The sequence below is a fragment of the Prionailurus bengalensis genome, chromosome E3 (genome assembly GCF_016509475.1).
Source record: "Prionailurus bengalensis isolate Pbe53 chromosome E3, Fcat_Pben_1.1_paternal_pri, whole genome shotgun sequence".
Lineage (NCBI taxonomy): Eukaryota > Metazoa > Chordata > Mammalia > Carnivora > Felidae > Prionailurus > Prionailurus bengalensis.
The window spans coordinates 37,954,605-37,980,637 of record NC_057357.1 but is presented as its reverse complement, the minus strand read 5'-3'; the positions used below and the strand labels follow the sequence as shown (position 1 = coordinate 37,980,637).

Sequence of the window (26,033 nt, the reverse complement as noted above, 5' to 3'; positions counted from 1 at the left end):
CTCCAGCCTGCAGACCGTGTGGGCAGATGCCATGGTGTGGAGACGGGTGAGACCAGGATCAGAGACAGTAAGGTGACCCTACAGTGCAGTGAAGTGGACTCGTATCCCAGCCAGGTCACAGCTAGCATCCCAGGGCTCGTCCACCTCCACACTGGATTCCCAAGTGGCTTATTGTCTTCTCTGGGCAGTCAGTGGGTCATAAGCGCTAAGACCCTGAGGACTCAAGCCCCTGCCCTTTGACCACTTCTAGCCCCACCCTCTTTCCCTTGAAGAAGGAAGCCAGGCAAGAGAGCAGAGGCCCAGGGGAGGGGAGTGAAAGGGCCAATTTAATGAGAAACTACAAACTGAGAGCAGCCATGATTCACAGTGACAGGAGGCCATGCAGTGGCAGTGCGAGACGAGGAGAGGGGCGGCGGGTACAGCGGTCCACGTGATCAAGTTCACAGACAAACCAGGAAATACAGTGTGGGCTCAGGCCCAGGGCAGGTGTCCACCAGGGCACTTCCGCCACGTGTGGCTGCTCCTTCCTCATCCCCAGCCTGTCCTAGTCCAGTGCCACAGCTGCTCCTGCTGCAGTACCTGCTGCTGAAACAAGCACAGTGACAGCAAGTCAGCCAGGAGAAGGGGCCCAGCATTTACTGGGAAGAGGATCCATGAACACACTGCAAATCTGAGCGTGTTTGCGAAGCGGTCCCTGTCCCCTCCAGTCCTGGCCGGGCTACGCCAGCCCCTGGGCAAAGGTCTTGCTCACACACAGCAAGGATGTGGTATAGGCAGATGAGCTAGGCTCCTGGGCGTTCCTTCTGGCACTAGCAAAGATTGGTTTGTGGAGGGGTGGCCAGAAAGGGAGCTGGGCAGGGGCCAGAGGCAAGTCCCTTCTTGGCAAGCGGGAGCCTTAACTGCTTACCCCGTTATTTGCAGGTGTGCTAACCTCTCTACCTTACCCCAGGTGACTCCTGGGCACTTGGAAAAGGTGTTGAGTTTCTGAGTTCTGAGGGCCAGAGTCATTCCTTCTAATACTCATGCCCACCTCTGGCACCCCAAAACAGAGCCAGGCCTTATGTCCCTGTCCTGCTTGGGTCCACTCCCCCACTCTCAGCCCAGCAGATCAAAAATAACCGTGGCTACAGATACAGCCCCAGTGCAGGCCCCAGTTCTGCTCTGGCTGCTTTTGGTCCCAGGGAGAGTCAGGACCAAATCTATACTTTGTACAGAAGAGGAATGAGAGAGACCCCAGCAGGGAGACTGTGCGAGGAGACCCTTCCCACTTTTATCTTCCTCATCACAAACACCAAGCAAACCAGCAACATGCGGCTCAGTGCCATCCCCCCTGCCACTCGCTGACCCTTGGCCTTAAATCCAACAGAATTTTTGCCGAAGAGTCAGATGCTCAGGGAAGGGCAAGCCAGAAAGGACAGGACTTCCAGGGGACCGGTGGAACGGCTTCCATCCCCAAATGGGAGCGGGGAAGCGAGCCACTGAGCAAGGGGAGCAGAAGCACAGGGGGCCAGACTGACAGCAGGGAGTCCAGTCCCGGCTCCGTTAGCACAGGCGCTTGTACGTGTAGATGTAGGCTTTGCAGCTGGGGCACGTGTGCGTCACGTCCTTGAAATCGTTGATGAGGCAAGGGATCAAGCAGCAGCCCAGATCACACCTGAATCAGAGACCGGGAAGGCAGGGAGGTCAGAGGAGAAGGCATTGAGGGCACCCAGGGCACCCAAGCTTACTCCAGCCCCTACCCTCTAGGCGCCCACACCACCTACCCCATGAAGCAGCAGAAGAAGCCCAGCACGAAGTTCATCAGTCCAATCTCATAGGAGATCTTGGTGGTGATGGCCTGCTGGCAGTGGGGACATACCGTCTGTACAGGCGCACCTTCAAAGATCTCTCCCTGCAGCACCGTCACCGTGGTGGCGGCCCCTGACGGAACTAGGACTGTGGCAGTGTGGCCCCCAGGGCCAGGATAGGGCCCTGGCGGATAGGGCCCTGGTGGATAGTAGCCCATGGGTGGGTGGGGGCCTGGAGGAGGGTAGAAACCTGAAATGGCACAGAAAACAGAACAAAGACGTGGCTGGCTTGCCACCTGCCCCACGTGAGAGGTAAGCACAAGGCCCCAAGGACCCTAGGACACAAAATGAGGCCTCAGGGACCAGGTCCTGGGCCAAGGTGACCATGACAGTCTCCCAGCCCTTCCTGGTCCCGACCCTGTGAGCACCAGGACAGAGCAGCTACTTGGTCCAGCCAGACGTGGCAGAGCTGGGAGAAGGCCTCATCTCTCCTTGGTCTCCACCTCATGTGTGTGCTCCCTGCCTCTGGCACAAAGGGGACGGGGCGCTGTGTCCCACAGGAGGGAAAGCCTCGCCGCACACCAGCCCAAGCCCCTCTCACGCACACAGGGCTCTCCTTCCCACCAGCGTCAGATCCTGCACTGAAATACCTGGGGCCGCCTGTGCAAGAGCCCTGGGACTTTCTCCAGCCTGAGGAGTCCTTCTGGAGAACTGCTGGGTGAGCAGGAGCCCAGACCTCCACCAGACTCCACGCCCTGGCAGGGAGAGGCCCCTGCAGCACTCATGAGTCAGTACCTCTCACAGGCCTGAGGAGCCTTCCCAGGAGCTAACCCTACCCCCAGCAGGGCCCAGGGCTCACATGGTTTGCCCACAATACCTGCACAGCAGCGCCTTGCTCTAGGACACTTGTGCCCCACCCCTCAACCGTCCACACTGAGAGGCAGCCCCCCCCCCCCCGCCCCTTACTAGAGAACACACGGCAGGCAGACCACCTGCCTACACCAAAGGGTGGATGGCAGTCCAGATAACACACTGGGTGCTGGGCAGGGCAGACCCTGTGCTCCCCTATCCTACTTACCTGGAGGCATGTACGTGCCGTCTGCATTCATGTGCGGGGGGATGAAGCCGGGCTGAGGCATCGCGTGACCTGGTGGCTCATAGGGTGGGGGACCGATGTCTGCGGGGGGCATCGACATGCCTGGTGGGGGCTGCATCACAGCTGGGGAGGTGCGGCCTGGACAGAGAAGGGCAGGAAGAGGGAGCTCAGAGGGCAGTGGCTGCAGAGTCAGGCACCAGCTTCTAGGAGCTGGGACCGTCAGGGGCACTGAGCCCTACCTGGGGTAGGTGGGGCTCCACTCTTCTCCTCCAGAAGGGGGGCCGTGGGGCCTCCAGGATAAGGAGGGGGTGGCTCGTTGGACATCTCTGCTGCTTCTCCTGGGCCTGGAACAAAAACCCAGACGTGAACCAAGCTCCCAGCCTCTGCATGCTGGTCTGGCATCGGCCTGTGACCGTCCTCGGAGCCCAAGCACATAGCCTCCCGTGAGTGCTCCCACAGGTGTGCCCTGCCCTTGCAGCTCGAGTCTATTTTACTCCTCCACGTAAATCTCCGTGCTCTGGGTGGGGACAGGGCTTATGGACTAGGACTAATTCCTTCAGGAAAGGGGTTTGGAGTCAGTGGGCTCCCTCTAGGCCCTGGAGATGCCCCACCATTGCCAAGGATATGCCAGGCCCAAAGCCACCATCCTGCACCATCACCCATGCCCCTGCATCCGAGCCAGAGGGCAAGGGTGCCCTGTGAGGGCAGAACATGGTAAGGCAGACCCTCCCTCCCTCCCTCACGGCAGCAAGCTGCCTCCGTGCCGGAGCACTGCGTGGCTTGCCTGTGGGAGAGGATCTGGGAGATTGTTACCTCGAATCCCAGGCAGTCAGAAGGGGAAGCAGGAGAGGCTCCTTCCACTGCCACGCAGACACGCAGGCCTCTGGGGAGCTGTTGGGGGGTGGGCGGGGGAGAAGAGGCAGGCCTCAGCCACACTCCCTCCCCCATTCGGGGCTGGTTCCGCCCCTCCCAGCACAGCACCCTCCCACTTGCCCACCCACTCAGGTCCCCTTCCTCTCCGCGTCTGGTCCCAAGTCCCTCCCCAGCAGGCTCAGACTGGCCCCCATAGACCCGCAGCCACTGCAGGAAGAAATGAGAACAGGCGTCTCCCTACTCCCCAGCTCTCACAGCCGCTGTGCATGCGGCACAGAGGCCCTTGTGCTTGTTGAGGATGGGTAGGAAAGAAGATGCAGAGTGAAACATTTCCCTCACTTCTTTCCCTCCCAAGGCTCCCTGAGCACCTGCTGCTCGGCCCTGGGGAGAAAGGGGAAACCTGGGGCCTTCCTGCCCTGTGTTGGCATCCTGTCTCCTTCAGCAAGGCCCTTCCTTTTCACTGTGCCCAGCATAGAAGGCTAGAAATTAGCATTTTGAAGTAGGGCTTCATGTTTTTTTAAGTGAAATAAAATAATAGGAACTAACTCTAAACAGGACAGAGAGACATGCAGTGAAACCATCTCTGTCCTAGAGGCCCACGAGTGAAGTTCAGAGCCACATGGGGATGAAGGGCCCCAGACGACCCTACGGGGGGCAGAGGGAGCCTGGAGCCTCGTTAAATTTCACACATCAGTGGCAGGGCCTGAGAGACCAAGTCCAAGCAGCAAAAGAAATAAAATGGGTATCAGTAAAATTAAAAGCTTGGGTTTCAAGGGCACCACCAAGAAAGTGGAGAGACTGCACACGGCACAGATTTTTACACATCCTCTACCTGCTAGAGAACTTGTATTTACAATATCTATATAAAGAACTCTAACTCATTAAGAAAAAAAACCCATTAAAAAATGGCAAAGGATCTGAATACACATTTCTCCAAAGATAAAAACAAATATTCAATGAATACATGAGAAGCTGAACACCTAGCCAAAAGGAAATGCAAGTCAAAACCACAATGAGGTACCATTTCTTGTTACCACAACGAGAAAGTAACAAGTATTATGTAGAGAAACTGGAACCCCCACACTGCTGGGGGTGGGGCACACGAAAGCACAGCACCTTTACACTGCCTGGTGGTTCTTCAAAAGGTTAATACAGTTAATTACCACATGACCCAGGTGATTCCCCTCCCAGGTGTGTATACAGGAGAACGGGGAAAACACACAGAAACTTGTACACAAATGTTCACAGCAGCATTCCTCATAGTAGCCAAAAAACGTACGCAACTGACAGCATCCAACCACTGATAGGTCGATAGCCCAACTGTACATGTGCTGATGTGTGCCCACAGTGGAATGCTACAACCTGGATGAACCTGGAAAACAGGCCGCTCAGTGAAAGAGACCAGACACAAAAGGCTACATACGGTGTGATTCCTTACATCCAGAACCGGCCAATCCAGACACAAGAATCATATTCATGGGTGTCAGGGCTTAGGAGGTAGGGGTGGGCAGAGAGTGATGAATACGGAGTTTCCTTTTGGTTTCCTTGCCAACACTGGTAGTAATGATGGTTGCAAAATATATTAAAAACCAGTGAATTGGGGCGCCTGGGTAGTTCAGTCGGTTAAGCCTCTGACTCTGGATTTCAGCTCAGATCATGATCTCACAGTTCTAGAGTTCGAGCCCCTATCAGGCTCCACACTGACAATGCAGAGCCTGCTTAGGGTTATTTCTCTCTCCCTCTCTCTACCCCTCCCCAGCTCAAGCTTGTGCTCTCTCAAAATAAAGAAAATTTTAAAAATACAAGAGTGAACCGCACACATTAAATGGGGAAATCATATGATATTTGATTATGTCAACAAAACATTAAAAAAAAATTGCCCGATCTCACGCAGCCAGTCTCTCTGTATATCCCTGCCTGTCTTATGCATAGTCACCCATATTTTTATATAGTTGCTGGTGTGACGGTTTTAATGTGTATCACGTGTATTTTCTCCATCTTACAAGACACCACGACCATCAATTTTAATATTCCCTAAAATGGGCCCATCACGGTTTATCAACCCTTATTAAGGCATTTAGAAGGCTTCTTGTTGGGGCGCCTGGGTGGCACAGTCGGTTAAGCGTCCGACTTCAGCTAGGTCACGATCTCGCGGTCCGTGAGTTCGAGCCCCGCGTCAGGCTCTGGGCTGATGGCTCGGAGCCTGGAGCCTGTTTCCGATTCTGTGTCTCCCTCTCTCTCTGCCCCTCCCCCGTTCATGCTCTGTCTCTCTCTGTCCCAAAAATAAATTTAAAAAATGTTGAAAAAAAAAATTTAGAAGGCTTCTTGTTACTTTCAGGAAAAAAAAAAAGACAGTGAGACAGAAAACCTTTGGCTAACACTCTTTCATTTTCTTGGGTTATTTCCTTTGGTCAAACCTGCCAGAAGTGAAATTATTAGGTCCAAGGGTATGGCCACTTTGTGCTTTTTGGGAAGGATGATGGCAACTTACAGTACAAACTTTGGATACTACTGTTAATTGCTAATGTGTAATGTTAAAATGACAACTTGGTTATTTACTTCTTTGACCACTATGAAGCAGAACATCTCCCAAGAGTTTATATATTATGACCTGTTCTTTTGAGTTGCTACTTCTAATAATCCTTTAAAGACATGGAAACCAAGAAAAGATGGGGACTTATCCAAGGTCATGTGGCATATAAGAAGAGGAGGAGACTTATCTGAGGTCACATGACATATAAGAGGTAGAGTCAAGTCTAGGACCCTGGCACGACTCTCCCACCAACCAACCCTGCCTGCAGGAGAATTTCAATAGTGCACGGTCAAGAAAGGGAGGCCACAGAGTCTCTAAAGGGCATCACACGAGGTCTGCTTAGGCAGGACTGGAATGTGTGTGCTGGGCCTGGGGATCCTTACCAGCCCACCAGGCGCCCTCCCGACGGCAGGAAAAGGCAGCTTTCCTTAAGAGACTTGACTTGCGTCGGCGGAACACTCTGTATTACGCTAAGTCTCTCTGATATGGGCCAATACTTGCCTTAAACTCCTATCCTACAACCATCTGGGATGCCCCTGAGGTGGCACCACTGTCTATCTCCAGGTCCCAGCTCACCAGGGACCCGGCCAGGAAGAAGAGCTTCTCGGGTGCTGGGAGAGAGGAACCAGCCTGGGTCTTCCAAGCACCCCCGTGTCCCGGGGCCACATGCGCACTTGTGCCACCTCTGAAGACACAAGAGTGGCCTGCCTTTTCACCACCATCACTAGATCTAATTCCATGGTTTCTGAGAGCACGAGATTCTGCTTCTGGAATTCCACCATCATAATGATGGCACGAGCCCGCGACACAGGGCAAGGCCCTCCCCTGGTACCCACCCGACTGAGTCGACCGCTGTTCCTAGAGCAGGCACAGCTGCCAGCCACATGGACACCTGCAGTGTGCACAGGGACACTGCCACTCAGGCCACAGACTGTACCACCACCTGCCTCCATGCCTCCCTTGCACAGCAGGGCTCTGTAGCTCCCCTGTCTCACTGCCTTACCCCTACTCCCTCCCCTCCCCTCTACATCCAAACCAAACCATCTTCCAGCTGCCTTCTGGAACTGTGTCCTGTGGCAGAGACTGGGGTAGGCCCCTTCGGTATGGAAAAAGGTTTCTGAAAAACGGATCATCAACTTTTCTGGAATTCAATCTCCACCCCCCAGCGCCTCCCAATATAAAGCCAATGTGCATGCCACAAAACTGCATCATGTGAGGTGTAATAAAAACTGTAAGACTGCTATGATCTTAAAAAAAAAAAAACAAAAAACCCAACCCACATGTCCAAAAGCACAAGTTTTCCAATAAAAATGCACACTGCTCAAATTAAGCTACAAACGCAAACGTGTAATCTGAGATCACACCCTGGTCGGAGCATGTATCACCAGAGGCTAGGGAAGGCCACCAGACCCCGTCCCCATCGGTTTGCAGTTCCCAACAGAAGAGGGGGGTCTGGGGGCCAGGGGTCCTGGGAGCTCAGTGAAGTCAACATGCAGTCCCGGAAACCCAAGACTGGCCTCTCAGTCTCCCAGTCCGGTCCCCAGCAGCTCACGGGTGTGAGGGCAGAGAGATGGGGCACCCAGGACACCAGGACTCCATACGGGAGCAGAGGTGCCCTCTGTGAGCCAAAGCACATCACACAAGAAGGATGATTCTTTTTGTTGTTAAGTTTGTTTATCTGAGAGACAGAGTGAGTGAGCAGGGGAGAGGCAGAGAGGAAGAGAGAGAATCCCAAGCAGGCTCTGTGCTGTCAGCATAGAGCCAGATGCGGAGCTCAATCTCACAAACCGTGAGATCATGACCTGAGCTGAAACCAAGAGTCAGACGCTTAACCAACTGAGCCACCCAGGTGCCCCCCAAAAAGGACAACTCTTAAACGAAGTGGTCATGTCACAGAGTCACAGTGCAGGCACCCCAGTCAGGGGCACGCCCCATGCAGGCTTCAAGGGCAGTGTACTCCAGGAACACACACCCCCCCACACCTTGCACAACCTCAGAAGTCCAAGAGATGTTCCTGAGTGAGGACCTGGTGAGGCAGTCTCTGGACATTCCTGGGGTGCTTGCTATGGGTGCTAACCTGTCCCCCTCAGTCCCACAGGGAAGCCCTCCTACCACCCCCACCTTGAGAAAGTAAGCACGCTCCTGTCACACCTAGGGTCACACATCCTTACAATCACGGTGTCAGGTGTTTTCAATGGCTTCTCTTTACCCTTCAGTTCCTGTTTCCCTGTTTTCCAGTGAAGGTCTAGGGACACTGAGGGATTTCCCACTTAGTCCTGGATTAAAGTGATGCCCCAGCCCCAACAGCTCCTACTTTACAAGCCAATGACCCTTGGGAAACAGAGCTGCTTTCCAGAGGCTGAAACTAAGCAGGATCTGGAAATGTGTGCAGGGTGGAGGTTAGGTTACTGGTTGGCACCTGGTCACAGAAGCCTCGAGTCAAAATGACAGAGGACATCAGTGTCCCCTTGACTGCATTTTCAGGATTGAGGCTGCCCTGGAAGTAACAGTCCTGACCTTTGCTGGGGGAGGGAGGCAGCTTGGGCCAGGTGGCTCATCAATTAGAAGGCTCAAGACTCCTGAGAAGGTGCTGTGGACTGTAAGATACACCCTGTGCCTGCAGCACCCCCCGCACTGTCCACTGTGATTCTTTGCACACTCATTTCCTTGAGATCGGCAAGAAAACCCTTAGAATGGAAAGGGCCATGGCCTGCCACAGGACAGTAAGGCCCTGGGGAGCTGAGGACAGATTCAGGAGAGCCCCAAAGGACGGGGGCAGTATGCCCAGGAGAGAGGTCCCGAGTGGTCGCTGGCAAGAGATGCATGGGCAGGCCTGCACATGCTTCTTGGCCCACTGAGAGACAGGATGGGGCCACCTGAGGCCCAGCCTGGCCCCCACACCCACAATCAACATAGGCTAGGACCCACTGTGCGTCCACGTAGAATGGAATTACTCAAGTCACCCTAAACTGAGATGAAAGCCACCTCCACGTCTGTCTGTCTGTGGACCTACGGCTGGCCTGTCTCTGCCGTGATCTCACTTTCCCAAGGGCAGCAGGTGCTAAGGCTTTCGGGGGGACGGCATGGATCTCCCGGGCACAGAGCCAGGCCCCTTCTGCAAAGCTGCCCACAGCTTCCCTCAGCCCCGTGGAGTCCTGAGTGCCACCTGCTGGACCAGAAGCCACTGGAGCCTGGCCCCACTTGGCACTCAGCGCAAGCCCACTGCAGAATACAAACTTCTGCCCTGCACCCCAAGGTGGGTTCCACCCTAAGCCGTACCACAGAGAATAATCAGGCCTAACGCCCATGGACAGGTTCTTGCTTCTCCTCTGATGAGCTGGAGGGGCCAAGTGAGGCTTCCCCAGGTGTGAGGAAAGAAATGATGTCCTGAGGTGCCTCCTAGGGGCTTTAGGCTGTGGGGCCATGAAACCAAGCAAAACTGTCTTACTGCCTCACCACCCCTACTTCCACCCCACCAATCCCAGGCCCTGTCTGCATCCAACACAATACTTTAAGCAGATGAGGAACGGGATAGCTCCAAGGACAGGACACGGTTCCAATGTGGGGGCAGGAAGGCAAGAACCCAAGACCCCACCCCCTTCTCCCATTCACAGCACGGCAAGGATCTGCCTCATGTCAGTCACCGGTTAACGGGAAAACAGGGCATACAAGGAGAGTGTGGAGGTCTGGAGTCAGCTCTGGCCTTGAAGCCGGTGGCCCTGAGCGAGTCACAGACCCTCTGTGAGCTTCGGTCTTCCTGGGACTAGAACCCCTGCCTCCTGACCAGGCTGCATGAACAGTGATAATGACACGTGCCTGGCAGACTCACTGTGCAGGGGAGCAGAGCCCTTTAGGGTCAAAACACACGTCTGCTGGGGGGAACAATAAGGCTCTGGAATCAGACAGTGGTGAAGGTGGCAGAGTTCTTTCAACATACTAAAGCCACTGAACTGGGCACTTTATCTTTATTTTAGAGAGAGCCTGCAATCGGGGGAGAGTGGCAGAGGGAGAGAGAGCATCTTAAGCAGACCCCACGCTCAGCATGGAGCCTGACTTGAGGCACGATCCCACGATCCTGGGATCATGACCTGAGCCGAAATCAAGAGCTGGACATTCAACCAACTGAGCCATCCAGGCACCCCAGACTGTTTACTTTAAAAGGGTGGATTGGATGGCATGTGAAATTATAATTACATCCCTCAAAAGCAAAACCCACCCAGGTGTAGCTGTCTGTCTCTGTGTGTGCACCGTTATAAATCAAAGAGACAGAGAAGAAACACCCAGACCAAGATCATCGTCTCTGGGGTTGAAGTCTGGCAGTCACGGTCAAGAGAGGTGAGACTTCTTTCATTACACACATGCGCAAGCACACACACATCTATTAAACAAAGAGGTATCTGTATTATTTGCTTGACTAAAATCTTGAAAAGAATACACTTTTAGGACAGAGCAGCAATGGGCAGCTTTGGTCCCTGGTGACACAGAGAAGGCAGTCACCTCCTGGTGCACCAATTTCAGCTGCTTTCCTCTGTCCCCTCACATCACAGGGAGGAGTTACAAGCACAAGACCTTGGGGCCCTGGGAAATGCCTCTGAGATCCACTGTGCTCCCAACTGTTCACCCTTTGCTGCAGAAGCTGCTGCTGATCCAAGGCGGGCTTCCCACGGGAGCTGGGTGGACCCGGGCCCAGGCCCACAGGACACACTCCTGCAGACCTGAACCGTCCCCCGCACACCGCCAAGAGCTACCCAGCCCTGCTCCCACAGGACCCCAGACCCAGGGCAGGGACAGAATGCCTGGTGCAAAGACCCATCTCTGCATGAGAGGGCTCTCTTGGAGGACGGAGGAGGGGCACAGGCGGAGGACAGTGCCCAGAAGGAGTAATTTGTGACCTCAGTCTCCCCAGGGGCCTGCAAGAGCAGTTCTCTAGTGTTGTGAGTCTCCCGACTCCCTCACACTCAATTATTGAGGACTCCAAAAAGGTTTTGTTTTTGTGGTCTACCAATACTTGCCATACTAGAAATGAAAAATGAGGACTTTTAAATTTATTAATTCATTAAAAAACAACAAATGCATTACATGTCAACATAAATAGTTAAAATAACTACCTTCCCAAACAACTACCTTCCTAAACAACTGTAATGAGACAACCGCCATTGTTTTACATGTTTGGAATCCTTTTTAATTTCTGGCCTACGAGAAGTCTGCTGGGTTCTCGTGTCTGCCTCTCCCTCCAGTCGGCTGTGCTATGTTGTTTTGGTTGAAGTACTAAAGAACATCCAGCTTCCCACAGATAAGTATCTGGAATAGTCCTTTCAGATCCGTAATTGTGGACATTCTTCCATACCACAGCCAAACCTGACAAGTGGTACCTTCTCAAAGGTTAGCTACAATATGGAATCTGAATCCTCAGTGAATTTTTCCCATGCCTGGTAACAATTCATTCTTCTACTCTGCATTTCGAATGGCTCTTTTACACATGCATGGCTTCTAACGGCACGCGTGGCTCATCTGGAAAACACGGAGCCCCAACTACGTAGAACTAACAGCGGGGACACACCTTACGTTACGTAGCATTCCCCACACTCAAATCACACTGTAACACCTCCAATCTCATCAGAAGAGTCTGTAACTAATGGGAAACTGTCAAGCTCACAGTGGCAGATACAAGTTTCTCATAATTCTAACTTCCCCTTGAAAGTTCATTTTATCATTGGCCACAAACAGAAGAACAAATTTATCACTGGCGACAATTCTAAAAACAGAGGGCAATTGTTTTCCTTGAAGTAGCGGGCTCACTGTTCATTTTGAAGAAAATGCCCACTAAATCTCCAAGCCTAGGTAACCATGGTTTGTGTATCAGTCGTTCTTTTAAGGAAACGTGGAGCACCACGAAAAAGCTAGTTCAGCTCACAAGTCAAATGACTATACATGTGCTTCTTCCTGGGGCATCCATCATACTTGGTGTGTGCATTGATCTGTCACGTTTCATCATGTAGAATGTTAAAAAGATGTGTACTCGAGGGTCAGGATTATTTAATAAAATTAATCATTTTTACTGCTTTCTCTCGTAGGAGTCATGGGTGTGGTGAACAGAATCCCAACAGCCGTTTGGTGCCCTCGCTGCTTTTGCACCACAAAACCAAAGCCAGCATGCTGAGAAGGGCGATACCATGTCTTAGCGTCACTGGATTTGTGACCGTCAGACTCCCGGAAGCCTCCAGGAGACCGCACACATCACCGCTTGAGTACTGCTGGGCTAGGGGAGCCCGCAGACTGGAAGGGGCTCCACGGCCAGGGAGAGCTGGGAGAGCCGGAGTGGCCCAGCCGGTGAGCCCGCCCCGCCCAGGGACGTGGGCTTTCCAGGAAGCATCTGACCAGCTCACACCAGCTGACCACTTTCCAGCTGTGTGCCCTCACCGTGTCTCAGATTCCAGAGTTTGTAAATAGAGGAAAGCATGCCTACCTCGGGGGGTTGGAGCAAGGTTTAAGGTCAACGGTGTGTGCAGTAGCTCAGGACCTAGCACAGAACACCGAATAATGGCACCTGCTATTATCATCGTTCACTCTGAACAACCTGCAACAGGAAAGAAAAGGAAACAGGCACCAAGGCCTCTGCCACGCAGCTCCTGCCCCTACAACTGTGGGTGTCCCGGTGCGTGCTCCCCACAGGATCCTGGGGTGACTCGGAATCTCTGCCACACAGCTCCTGCCCCTACAACTGTGGGGGTCCCGGTGTGTGCTCCCCACAGGATCCTGGGGTGTCTCAGAATCAAACCCCCTCTGAGTAGCTCAGCCCCGCAGAGTTCCTTGGTGACAGAGCCAAGTTGAGGCCACTTGCTCCGTGGGACTCCTGAAGAGATGCTATGTACGAGGTACCAGACGGCTGCTCCCAAAGGGCCCACCTTCACAGGCAGTGACGCCCCTGGAAAGGGTGCTCAGCCCGGACACTCTGGGCATCTGCCCGAAAGCCTGGGGCAAGGTGGCCGGGCGGCAGCAGCTGCGGGACCTTTCTGAAGGCGGGCTGGCCTGCACACTGCCCCCCTCTGGAGGAACCACCTTCCTGGCAGCAGTGGCACTAGGAAGCCAGCTGGCCCCAGAGGGGCTCCTCTGTCCCCAGGATGCATGTTCCAGGTACCTGGCTTGGAGCAGGACTTTGGGATTTGTTGGGGAAACTCAGCTTTCCACGTTGCCCACAGCCTCCCACGTGCTGGACAGATGGGCACCCGCTGCCCAGGAAGGTTAGAGGCCTGGGGTACACAAGCCAAACACCCTCTCGGTGTCCAAGAGCCACCCAGAAAAGGGGGAAGGAGAGCCTGCGTTGCCCCCTGTTGAACCCCCTCACAGGAGGCCCGGCCCACATGTGAGTGCATCATCCCAACCTTACCTGCCCTCCCTGGAGGCTGTGTGAGAACTGAGACATGGATATGGAGAAGCCACGGAAGGACGAGGCCAACGGGAGGTGTCAATGACCGGGGGACTTACTTGCCAGGGACAGTCACAGACTTCCGGGGCAACACCATGCACTGTTCTGTTATCCCAAGCCCCCCGGGCTGGGCTTAACAGTCTGTGTGATCCCCACTTCACAGAGGTCCTTGCAGGGTGGGACGGTGCTTCTTCTGGGAGTAACCAACTGTTGGTTCACAACGGTAGTTGTGTAGCATGCAGGAAGTGACGGCACAGTCCCTGCCTTCCAGAAGCTCACAATCAACCGGGGAGGACAGGCATTAAATAACCACACCAAACGCCAAACCTAATTACAAAGTGTGCAGTGTAGTCTAGGGGACTTTGAAAGCACAGAAAAACTGGACACATTCTGGGGGTCAGGGAATGGCTCTCCGAGCAGGCCAGGAGGAGGTGGAGTTAATGAGACCAGCAGGCCAAGGAGGGGATGGGAGCAGTGGCTGGATGGGGAGTGACAGGTGAAGGACAGAGGCCGCACCGCTGTGGGTGGCCAGATCCCAGCCTGGAGCCCCTATTCAAGCTGCACGGCCACAGGGGGCTGCTCTGCCGGAGCACACAGACGGTGGACCCCCATGGGGGAGCTGCACCAACAGGCAGGGTCAAGGGCCGGGAAGCCCACAGCACCTCCACAGCAGCGCCCTGGCCTCTTCTTTCCTGGCCTGTGATCCTAAATGGTGCCCCGCATCCCCAACCACTCAGTCTTCAGGAACAAAGATGTCAACTTTCTTTCTCAACCAGCAATAAAGTTTTGAGAGCACAGGGTTCAATGGCATCCTGCCCACTATGACAGACTGTAGGACCTTGGACAAGTTACTGAATCTCTCTGAGCCTCAGTTTCCTTATGTGGACCACCACACTCCATTTTTATTCAGGGCAACAACGTCTTAGCTAAGATACTCCCAAGCCTTTTGTCCAGTCACCTGTGACCACACGACTACACTCTGGCCAGTGAGTCATAGAGTAGTGATGTATGTAAGGACTGGCAGGAAGGTGCTAGAAGGGAGCCACCTTTCGTCCTCCTGCCCTCCTGTCCGCTGCCTGGAATATGGATGCAGCAGCTCCCAGAGCCATGCTTGACCACGAGGTGACCCTGGGCATGGAAGCCCAGAGACACCATGCAGGCACTGAGATTACCACTTCCCGTCTCTTCCGTGTGAGAAAGAAACAAACTTGCTTTAAGTTGGTTTCTTTGGGTTTCCTCGTAAATGCAGCCAGACCTAATTCCAGTAATCAAAGAGAAACAGAAGTGCTAGTTTTCCAGCAATTCTCATACTACAGTCAGAAATTACTTGTGACTGGTAAATTTCAAGTTGATTATTCTCAAGGAAGGAATACAAGTGTCATTAAAAGTATACAGTGCTGGGGTGCCTGGGTGGCTCAGTCGGTTGAGCATCCGACTTTGGCTCAGGTCATGATCTCACAGTTGATGGGTTCAAACCCCACATCTGGCTCTGTGCTGACAGCTCAGAGCCTGGAGCCTGCTGTGGATTCTGTGTCTCTCTCCCTCTCTCCCTCTCTGCCCCTCCCCTGCTCATGCTCTGTCTCTCTCTGTCTCTCAAAAATAAATAAATGTTAAAAAAAATTAAAAAAAAAAGTGTACAGTGCTAGGGGCACCTGGGTGGCTCTGTCAGTTAACTATCTGACTTGGGGTCAGGTCATGATGTCATGGTTCGTGGGTTCAAGCCCCGTGTCGGGCTCTGTGCTGACAGCTCAGAGCCTGGAGCCCGCTTCAGACTCTGTGTCTCCCTCTCTCTCTGCCCCTCCCTGGCTCATGCGTGCACTCGCTCTCTCTCTCTCTCTCTCAAAAAATAAACATTAAAAATGCTTTAAAAGAAGGTACAGTGCTAGTTAGGCTGAAGGTATGTCGACAAGTGGTCCATAGCTGAAAAGCTCCCATCGTGGACTTCCCATGGACTTGGCTTTCTCTAGCCTCTGCACAGGTTCACCAAGCAGGCCCTTGAGCTGCCAAGTTCTAGCCCCAGAGGGCCTGGGAAATCCTGCCTGTGGCCCATTTCCATTGTTCTTACCGATGGAGGCGGGATGACAGACAATCCTTCCCTCAGATAGCATCGCTGGTGGCTGCGAACGACGTATTTTTACACGTGAACAGGGGCTTATCTGATGCCAGGGGAATTCTAAATATTCAAAACAAGCTAAAGACACGGAAAGGACCAGAAAGCAGATCTGGTTTTCCCATCTGCCTCTCTCATCCCACCCAGCCTGCACGCTCCTCCCTGATCACGATCACCGCGCCAAACAGCTAGTACATCAGCCCAAGCCAATGGCCCCACGAGCCATCACCGGTGCCCTTTCACAGGGAGGTCTGCGCCCTCAAGTCCCAGGTTGAGCTGAAAGGACAGAATCCTCACCCGGTGCCCGGGCGCCAGACCCCACACCAACCGTCTGGTCCCCCAGCTTTCTCATGTGTAACATGGCAGCAGCCGCCCCTGCCCCCGCAGACGTGTGCAGAGGCATAAATGAGGCTGGGAGGAGCACACAGCTCAGAGCCTGTCACACGGTGCTCAACGCAAATTCTTGCTCATGTCACTTGTATTTATGGAGCCGCAAGCAGAGCATGAGAAGTCCACAATTAAAAGAGAGAAAATACACTGGTTGCTCTTAGAAGCAAAATCAAAAGGCAGACAGACACGACTCAAAGAATGGGTCTAAACTAAAAAGCAGTAAGATCTTCAGGAGCTGTGACGATGACAACGGTAATAACTGTACAATTTACATCATGCTGAATTCTTGTCAAAGCCTTGGCAAACCACTCTGAGTCCCCGAGTGTCAGGAGCACGCGGGCCACAGCAGAGCAGGTTAGTAGGGCTTGTCTGGAGGACAATTTTGCTACCTCTTCATTCTATTTGACTAATTCCATTTCAAGGCACTTGTCCTAGAGATAAGTGAACACGTGAGCAAAGAGTCACATGCAAAGTGTTTGTATGTATCAACATCTTGTGTTCCACCCAAGGGACTGGTTACCCACGTGGTTTATCCATACAGCATAATATTTTTCGCCCCAGAACATGATACAGACCCATTTCAGAGGTAGAAAGGTTGTCTTTTTTTTTTTTTTAAGTTTTTAATGTTTATTTTTGAGAGAAAGAGAGAGGGAGACAGAGTATGAGTGGGGGAGGAGCAGAGAGAGAGGGAGACACAGAATCCAATGCGGGCTCCAGACTCTGAGTTGTCAGCACAGAGCAGAGCTCGAACCAAGAACTGTGAGATCATGACCTGAGCCGAAGTCGGATGCTTAACCAACTGAGCCACCCAGGCACCCTGTGATTCTACTTTAAAGATATATATTTACATACAAATTACACACCAAATGTGAAGAATTGTTTTCTCTAGGTAATAAGATTTTGGATCACTTGTTTATAAACAAACACACATACTGAAAGTTTTACCTGTAGTTTCTAATTTTTCTAGGATGAGCGGCTCCTTTGACTGGTTCCTTCCCCAAAAGGCTCATAAATGTAGGCATATTCCTCCTCAATCCTGAAAGATACCTCCAATTGTAATTGAATTTTGCCTACAGGAAAAGCAATAGTCCAAGAAGCACACCCGAGGACTGTCGATTTCCCAGCTCTCCTCTCAGAAGCGGTGTGACGGTCTTCACGCTGGTCCCATAAGAGTCTGCTAGCAGGAGCCGGTTCTCTGGACCAGGGCACCTTGCGTCCTCCAGTAAAACTGAGGGTCCGGACCCGTAAGCTGGAACATAAAGGCTATCCAAGGGAGTTCTAACCTCAGAGACCCTGCCTGGGGAGCCAGCAGGTCACGTGGCAGAGGAGGGCAGGAAGAAGAGCCCAATGGACGCATGTAAAACCGAGACGGACAAGGTTACTGGGCTCGCCTGAGGCCAGCAGCTGGGGCAGGCGCTGGTAGTGCAGGCCAGGCCTCTGACCTGTGGTCCAGCATCTCCTCCGCCTTCAAAGGTGCCCCCCGGCAGGATGGGCCTCCGGAGCCTGACAGAGGAGGAGGAGGAAACGCAGACCAGAGGAGAAGGAGGATGGAACGAGGGTGGAAAACAGAGCCGCAGCCCCCAATGAATAAACAAGTCATCTGCACCTGTCCGACAGGCAGGGCTTGTGAACTAAAGGGCCAGCTAATTTTAGAAGCAGGAAGAATCTACAGAACCATCACTTAGACAACCATGAAGCCCTGAAAAGAAAGAATCCTTACCTCTGCCTGCACTGAGCTGACACAAAGCAGTCTTTGCATTGACTCCATTTTAATCAGTTATCTCAGATCAAGACATACCATTCTGATCCGTGTAAAAGCACGAGGCCCTACGTGCAACCAAGCCACATGGCCACGACAGTCACGGCCACCTGGCTGGAAGAATCTTACTTCAGACACAAATGACTATAGCGTCGTTGCTGGCCCAGCAGGGGAGCTTAACCAGACCTTATCCAGGTCTCCCTGCCCAGAGCAGTGAGGAAGTATTCGTACATCATTTACATCCTTCCTGTTCCAGGGCATTCTCCCAATTATCTTAAACAAAGCACTGCTGGGTGCAGAACAGGAGTTGCAACAACCTCACCAGTGCCAGCGTGACATGCTGCTAGAGGTCGTCTGGATGGCACCAAGTGAAAAAAGCCAAAACCAGTCGACATGTCGCAGATGAGCAATTCTTCCTGGAGACCACTGCAATGGTTGGATGTTGTCAGAGACAAGCATCTGAGGAGCACACAGTAAGAAGCTATGTTGCAGGATCAATGGAAAAAGCTGAGAAACCAGAACAGTCCAGGGATACGCTCTCCAGTTGAAGCGTTCCAGTCAGGCGGAGCTGGTGTCCACGACGACATGATGTCCACAAAGGTGAAAGGGAAGAGTGGGAACAAAAGTGCTCCGCTCGTGAGTGAGGAATACACCTAACCCGTATTCTGAATTACCTTACAAGAAACAGTATATGGAAGGTTAACGAAATTCCTATCACTGTCAACGGACATCTGGCCCAAAGAGTTTACTCATGCCACTTGGGACAGAAGAACTATTTTCGATCTTCTCCTTGGGAAAATGGGAGCTCACACTATATCTGGAGTTGCCTTATTTATGGCCATGTGCATACTTCTCTATGAGTCACACATCTAGAGACCACCTTTCAGGCGAGAAATATCATCACAGATCACAAAGTCCAGAGTCTCAGCTGACATTCGTTACTCTTCAAACATCGCCTAAACACCCACCAGAGGCAGGGGGCAGTGCCGCAGCTAGTGATGGGCAAGGACAGGCAGCGCCCACCCCCCCCCCCAGCTGCTCTCGGACTGCGAGCCGGCCCAGCTTCTCGGAGAGGGGTCCGGCCTTGTGCCCGATGTGCATTCGACGCACTGGTCTCAGCCCAGTCTCTTTTCTCACACGTACTCAAAAGTATGCTCCAGCGGATCCCACACTCCCACAGAGGGCTGCGCACACAGGGATGCCACCATGAGTTTACAGGGATTTCACTCACCCAGAACTGAAAGAGAAAACAACTCAAGTGAGCTGACCAGTCCCCCTGCTTTTCCCTCAGTGAAGGCTGGGCTGGGGAGGACCAGAACGTGGGAGCACGCGCGGCCTCGTTAGGAGCCCAGTTCCTGCAAGCCTCTGAGCTCACAGACAACTCAAGGCCTCTCCAGGGCAGGTGGACCATGAGGTGTCTGCTCCACCAGCTGACTTTAGAACCCAGCCACTGAATGTTCAGTTGGGAATTCAACCCTGTATTCAACAATGTATTACCTGTACTTCACGGAGCACCAGGGCACACGCAGACCACGGTCCCTACACCTCAGGACTTTACCAGCCCAGCCCTTACAAAGACAGGACAGCTGAAATGCAGACACACTATGCAACTTTCTTCAATACATAAACACCCAGCACACCTATAAGCCAGGCACTACCTACGCCCTGAAGATGGGGAAAGACATGTCTAACAGACCTTACATTTGGGGGGAGATAGAACACAGAAACAGGTAAAGATTACAGTTGTCAGACAGTGATGCATGCCATGGAGGCACACAGAACAGGGAAGGAAGTGCTACAGGGATGCAATTTTAAACAGGGAGGGTTTCTCAGAGTGGGCAGCCCTCAGGCCAAAGATGGGACAGGCCACATGCACAGCTGTGCAAAGAAGGTCCAAGCAAAGAGGGTTAAGTGCAGAGACCTGCGGTGTGCCCACAGAGTGGGAGGAGCTGAGGGCAGAGAGACCGGCCCTCGGCAGGCCAGGTCCTCAGGCAGCTAGAGGAAATCCACTTTTATTCCAAGTGAGATGGAGGGCTTGGAAAATCAGGTTGTCCGTTTGTCCCACGGCTCTCTACTTCCTGCACGATGCCTGGTGTACTAATGTGGGTCCCCAAAGTCCTGACATCAACAGGGGGCTGCTAGAGGTTGGGAACCCTTAGCACTCAGCCCCCACCTGTAGGAGGCATGCCTTCTTTTTGGCCAGTTTGAGTGGGGCCACAGAGAAATGGGACAGGCAAAGCAGGTAAATGCACACAGAAATACACATAACCACAGCTTGTCTATACAGGACAGAAACCGAGGCCTGAGTCTCAGACAGCAGAGAATGCCCCAAGAGTCCAAGAGGTGAGAAGGGGTCCGAGGGGGCCTTCCAGCCTGGAGCAGTGCGGAACTCTCCCAGGACCGGCGAGGGCCAGCGTTACCAGCACAGCTGTCACTATCTAAGTCTGTCTTTTCTTTCTTTCAAGGGACTTAGATTCTTCACTCCTTAATTCAGCCAACATTTCATGGGCCCCTCCATGGAGGTCACTCATCTTGTGGTCCCCGCCCTCAGGGAGCTGCACATCCTGCGACCAAGCCAGCTCACACTCAGGAAGAATTTGCAAAAGATACTGAGCAAAACCCAGATGAGAACCCAGGACAGCAGGTGCTCCAGGTGAGAAGGGGCTTCTGTGGGTCAGGGCACTGGAGAGGCTTCAGGCCATGTGGGCCCTGCAGGAAGGAGGGTAGGGATTCCAGGCCTGGGACACCAGAGTCACCATGAGCAGAGGGGAAACAGAACACTAGGGTCAAGGGCTCAGCTTCCCCAGCAGAACCAGCAGCTCCCGGATAGCACAGACAGGGTCTGGGGCCAGTATCTCCGCAGCTCTGGGAAGCACGTCAAATACTGGCTGACTCGGTGGATAAGTAATGCAGCCTGGCTGGTACTCTGGGCAGGGGCTCTTCCCCATCCCATAGGCCCTATGTCATTAGCAGTGCCCCCGTCCCCAAGACGGATGTCTGAGAGGTGTTCCAGACTCTTTTCTGGCCCTGCTCTGGCAAGCCCTGCCAATGTCATGGTTCAGAAAGGTCTGAGATACACTTTGTCACCTACTGGTCAAGGTCTAAGGGGGAAGAGTCTAGACCTGGCCCCATGTTTCCTGTCTCTCCACTGCACTCTACTGCAGCCACCCAGATTGCAATGCGCTCTTCTCCAAACAAAGCAAACCCCACCCCTACGAAAGGACCCTACCCAGAACCCTCCCTCAACCTCCACACACCTCCCCGGACCCCTTGCCTTCCCTGTGACTCCCTTCACACTTTACTCATCTCCCAACCAGAGCAACTGGGGGGGCTCTCCCACTTGGGTCCCCACAGGCCTTGCCCAGCCCCTGGCATGGGTATACAAAATAAGCGAGTCCGTGAGGGTTGAGGTCAGCCTAATCAGGTTTCCTGTGCTATTCCTGGCCCAAATGCCCACCACCCACAGCCACGGGGCCAGAACACAGCCGTAGCAGAGATAGAGTCCCTGATTTCCTGATGAAAGCGCCTTTGTTTATGGTCAAAAATCCAAAAGACCCCTTTTCTAGAGTCACAGGCAATGCCCTGGAGCACTTTTCACTATGAGGCCAGGACAGCCCATGTTCCCCTCAGCATCACCCCCTTCAGCCCTGCTGTGCCACTATCTGGCCATCTTCCGAATCATCCCTCAGCTGTGAGACGCAACACAGGTGAGGACGCTGCCAGGTGGGCCCAAAGCAGGTGCAGAGAGAACTCCCTGCAAACACAGCTGCATTCGCTGCTGCCTCCCCAGCCTCTAAGACCTTTGCCCTTAATACTGATTAGGACTGTGACAAGTTTCACTTCCTCCCGGAGGAACAGAGGGTTCGAATTCTCCCCAGACCCCACCCCGGACACACCTTCAGCCCTCTCTACCTCCTCTGCCTTCCCTGGCCTCTATTTCTCCTTCAAGGGAAAACAAAGACATTGAAAAGGTGTGAATTCAGACTGAATCAACACTTATTGGACACATCATGTATCCAGCACATCCCCAGTTTTTACTGGACTTTCATGAGAACTCGTGGTAAGAATCAATGGTGCTGGGACTCCCAGTGGCCAGACCACAAAGGGGACACGAAGGGGCTCATAGTACCCATGGATAAGGAGCACCAAAATGACGATGACAAACGCTTTCTGGAAAATTGATCCGACATTCCCAAAAAACATCACAACCACTTTTATGGAAGCAATCAGGTCACTGGACTTCCTTACCCTGCACTGCATGGTTCTGTGCTGGTTTTAGTTCGTCCGACATGAGGGGACACTAATCTTTTAGTGAGAACAGACACAGGACTATCTCACCTGGGTGTTGCTTTTCACCTATCACAGATGTAGCAAGTGAGGTTCTGGGAGGGCAAATGCCCGGTCACACAGCTTGGAAGCGACAGAAGTGTCCCCAGCACGGTCTGCCGAGTCTAGACAGTACTGGCCCCAGAACCCCACCATTGTCACCAGAACCTGATGACTCACAGAGCAGGAGAGGTGCTTGGTCTGCAGGCTCAAGAGCAACCAGACCTGCCTCTCCCTGGGTGGGCTGCCCTCTCCGGGGAGACGCTTTGCCACAGGCCCAGGCCCAGCACCCCTCTCCTCTGCAGCACTAAATTGCAATGCAGTATTCCCATCTCCTGGGGAGACGTGCCTGGGAGAGTCCCGACTGCAAGGATGAGAAGCCGGAAGCCGTGTGTGGGGTTCTAGAAACTGGCACGCTCCCCCTCTGTACACTCCATTTCCAAATCCCTTTGTGGAGGCATAATAAACCTCACGCCACCCCTGTGAGCCTGGCTCTCCTCTCTCCTCCCCACTGAAGGCCAACATTAGCTGCGAAGCTCCCCCTGCATGCTGCCTTCCCACCAGCGTGACCGCTTCCATTCATGTAAGGACACAAACATCAATACAAGGTGCCGTGACTCTAACCGCCACAGTCCCCTGTGTCCTACATGGATAAAAAGATGTGCATGCCCTTTGAATGGTGTTTCTGAAACTGGAGACAAATTTCCACAGGACTGGTCACTTCTCTCCCTCTCAAGACAACCAGAAAGGATTAAGGGTTGGTGTTTGTGGCTACAGAACAAAGTACTCAGCCCAGGGGACTCAAAGCTTGTCAACTGGGCTATGCAGCGCTGTTCCCTTGGAGCTTTAGAAAATACACCAAACAGGCAGGCTCAAACCAAGCAAGCTTACTCTGTGAAGAGCAGAGACAGAGTATTCAGGCTGACAACCTATCACTATGGCTGGCATGATATGCCGGAGCAATCTATTAGGATACATTTCATTCGTGGCCCCTCAAAACAGTTTTGGTCCCTGACATATTACTCTACGTCCCACACTCCATGTTTCTGCTCTTAGTGATTTTGGAGCCATGGGCCGCTGTTTTCCAAGTCTTTGTAAGAGCACGTGTAAAGTTCTTTCCTGGTTCCACGGGCCTATCCTAAGGAAAAACCTCGAAACTCCTTCAGCTCCACAGGGGTGGGAGACAGAGAGATAAACCTTCAACACCCAGGGCTTCTGTTAGTTAAAAAACAACACGCAAGATTCTACGACTCTATTATATACGTGTTTAACTATTTGGGAGGGACACAGACTGATGTCCACACTGACTATGACATACATAAACAAACAAGGTGGCCTGTTGCTTAGATTTGTGATAAAATCCAATAAAATATTCTAAATTTTAGGTGGTGGCCTATGGGCATTCAGCGTAAAGTTCTCTCAACTTTTAGGTATCTTTCAAAATCTTCATAATTAAATGTGGGAATTGAGGGCAAGGCAGAGCTGGCACACCTCCTCCCACCCAACTCCTAAGTCAGCCCGGAGATAAGAAACCAAGTGCCAAGGAGAGAGGTCACACTTATCCTGGCACTGCCCGCCTTGCAGGAGGGACCAGGTTACATACAAACCTGGTATAAATGCTCTGCCCCAGGACCTCCGTCCTTCACTTTGATAAAGCTTCTCAACCCCAAATGTGACTGAGAATTAGCTGGGGAGCTTATTAAACAGTCCTGGGCACATCCCATAACTGCTGAATCAGAACCCGGGGGAGGGGGGGCTGCCCCCAGGAACCAACCCTTTTAACAAAGGCCCTGCCCTGGTGATTCTGAGGCAGAGGATCTCAAACCCACACAGGAGAAACTCAAGAGTCGCTAGCTCCTTACCTGACACCTGTTGAGAAGCCTCCTGGGAACATTTAGAGGAAAACAGAAACGCACACCCACGAACAAGTGCCCAAAGCCGGGCTAGAAAAAGCTGTGAGAGTTCAACTACACCGAGGTCCTCGACGGCACGAAGCCGGGCTCAAAGCCAGGCCAGGTCACTGCCTCCGGCCGGGCGCGGACGCGGAGACCTACAGACGTCGGCGAGCGGGGACGGGCGGGGGAGGGAGAGGCGCGCGGGCCCCTCGGGCCTGCCAAGGTCACCGAGGAGCTCAGCAGGGGCTTCCGTCACAAGGACCCTGCCCCCGACCCCCTTTCCTCGAGGACACAGCCGCCGCGTAAAGCTGGAGACGGTATTTCCCCGACCTTCCCTACTGGGGATGTGCGAGAGGTGATGAGCGAGCAGGACCCCGAGGAGCGGGCCGGCAGCCCCCAGGGCACCGGGCCCCGGCGCCCGCCCGGGCCTGGAGAAGCTGGAACCACAGCCCCGCGGGGAGCCGGCCAACCCAGCGACGGTGCGACGTCAAAACCCCGAGGGCCGCTCTGGATCGCATCAGCTCCCGCTGCGCCGCCCCCGGGGACCCTTTACCTCGGGAGGCCGGGCGCCCGAGGCCGAGCGAACGCCTAAACAGGCCGGGGTCCAGGCGCTGGGAGGACGAGACCCTCAGCCCCGCGGGGCTTTGCGCGCACGCCGCCCCCCGCCCGCCCAAAGGTCTCTGGGAGATGTAGTCCGTCTGTGCGCCTGAGGCGCGCTCCGCGGGCCGGGGAGACCACAGTGCCCGACATGCACCGCGCAGGCGCCGCAGGCGGGGGCTGGGGGCTCCGCGGTCCGAGGTCATCCCCCCTCCCCCCGGGGGCCGCAAACGCCCAGCCCTGCTCCTGGGGGAGGCTCCCTGGGAAGCTGTCTCCAGTAGCCGAGGCGACTCACCGACCCCGCGGCACCCGCTGCGGCCGCAGCAGCAGGAACGGCCACCTCCGCAGCTCGCCGTCGCGCGTCTGTCAGAAGGAGGTGGGTAGGCTTTGGAGCAGGGCGTCACGGTGAGAGGCGGAGCCATGAGGTCAGCTCGGGGGCGGGGCTTCTGGCAACACGTGACGATCCCTGGTGAAGTCAGGGTGAGCAGAGGCGCTTCGGCGAAGGCTGGACACGTGGGAGGGCCGGGATAAATGTGTCCAGCAAAAGAGGAGCCGGAAGCTAAGGGAAGGACCCAATTAGCGCTCCCTCCCACCTTCTGGGCACCAGGGCATCCGTCCAAGCAAGGTGCACCTTCCTTCCATTATTTAGTCAACAAATGCTTATTGAGAGGAGGTGCTGTGAGTTCTGCGAATGTGCGCAGAATGGGAGAAGCTTTAGATGCCTGGTGTGGAGGGGCCAAGCTGAGGTCAGTTAAGGCAACATTCTGCCCTATTTTAGCTCTCATACCGTGAAGTCGTGTCTTTGTGTATGTTTAGTACCACGTCTTTTGCCTTCTTGCGCTTTTTGTTGATTTTCCTGTTTAAAATGGTGTCTGAGCATAGCCCCAAAGCACCGTCCAGTGTTCCTAAGCACAGAAAGGCTGTTATGTGCCTTCAGGAGAAAATACCTGTGTTAGAAAAACTGTTACGGTTATGTTACAGTGGTGTTGGCTGTTAGTTCAGTGTTACTGAATCAGCAGCATAGAGTAAATAAGATGTCTTTAGATAGAAACACTCATAAAACATGGTTATGTACTGATTGGTTAATGCAAATGTGACCGGATGCTGGCAGGAACCCTACCCTGTATTTCTCCTAGGAGTGGTAGTTCACTACTCGCTAATCCAGTGTTACAGTGACTTCATACAATATAACTAGCACTAATAATGAGACTCCACTGTTTATGATCAGTTGACATTTTAAG

The 26,033-nt window shown here is 53.5% G+C and overlaps 1 protein-coding gene across 4 annotated transcripts; it reads right to left on the bottom strand.

The window, feature by feature from the left end:
- Nucleotides 1-306: 306 nt before the first annotated feature.
- Nucleotides 307-25,207, bottom strand: CDIP1 (cell death inducing p53 target 1). Of its 4 annotated transcripts, none has more exons than XM_043560682.1 (6): nucleotides 25,088-25,207; nucleotides 3,697-3,774; nucleotides 3,123-3,227; nucleotides 2,866-3,021; nucleotides 1,764-2,037; nucleotides 307-1,654 (listed from the first exon to the last, which is right to left on the bottom strand). In XM_043560682.1, the coding sequence occupies exons 3-6, from the start codon at nucleotides 3,205-3,207 to the stop codon at nucleotides 1,543-1,545; spliced, it is 627 nt and encodes a 208-aa protein (XP_043416617.1). In that variant the 5' UTR covers nucleotides 3,208-3,227; nucleotides 3,697-3,774; nucleotides 25,088-25,207; the 3' UTR covers nucleotides 307-1,542. The 4 variants fall into 4 exon arrangements, with proteins under 4 accessions (XP_043416617.1, XP_043416618.1, XP_043416619.1 ...); XM_043560683.1 differs by lacking the exon at nucleotides 25,088-25,207 and adding an exon at nucleotides 24,749-24,857; XM_043560684.1 differs by lacking the exon at nucleotides 25,088-25,207 and adding an exon at nucleotides 24,163-24,187.
- Nucleotides 25,208-26,033: the final 826 nt, after the last annotated feature.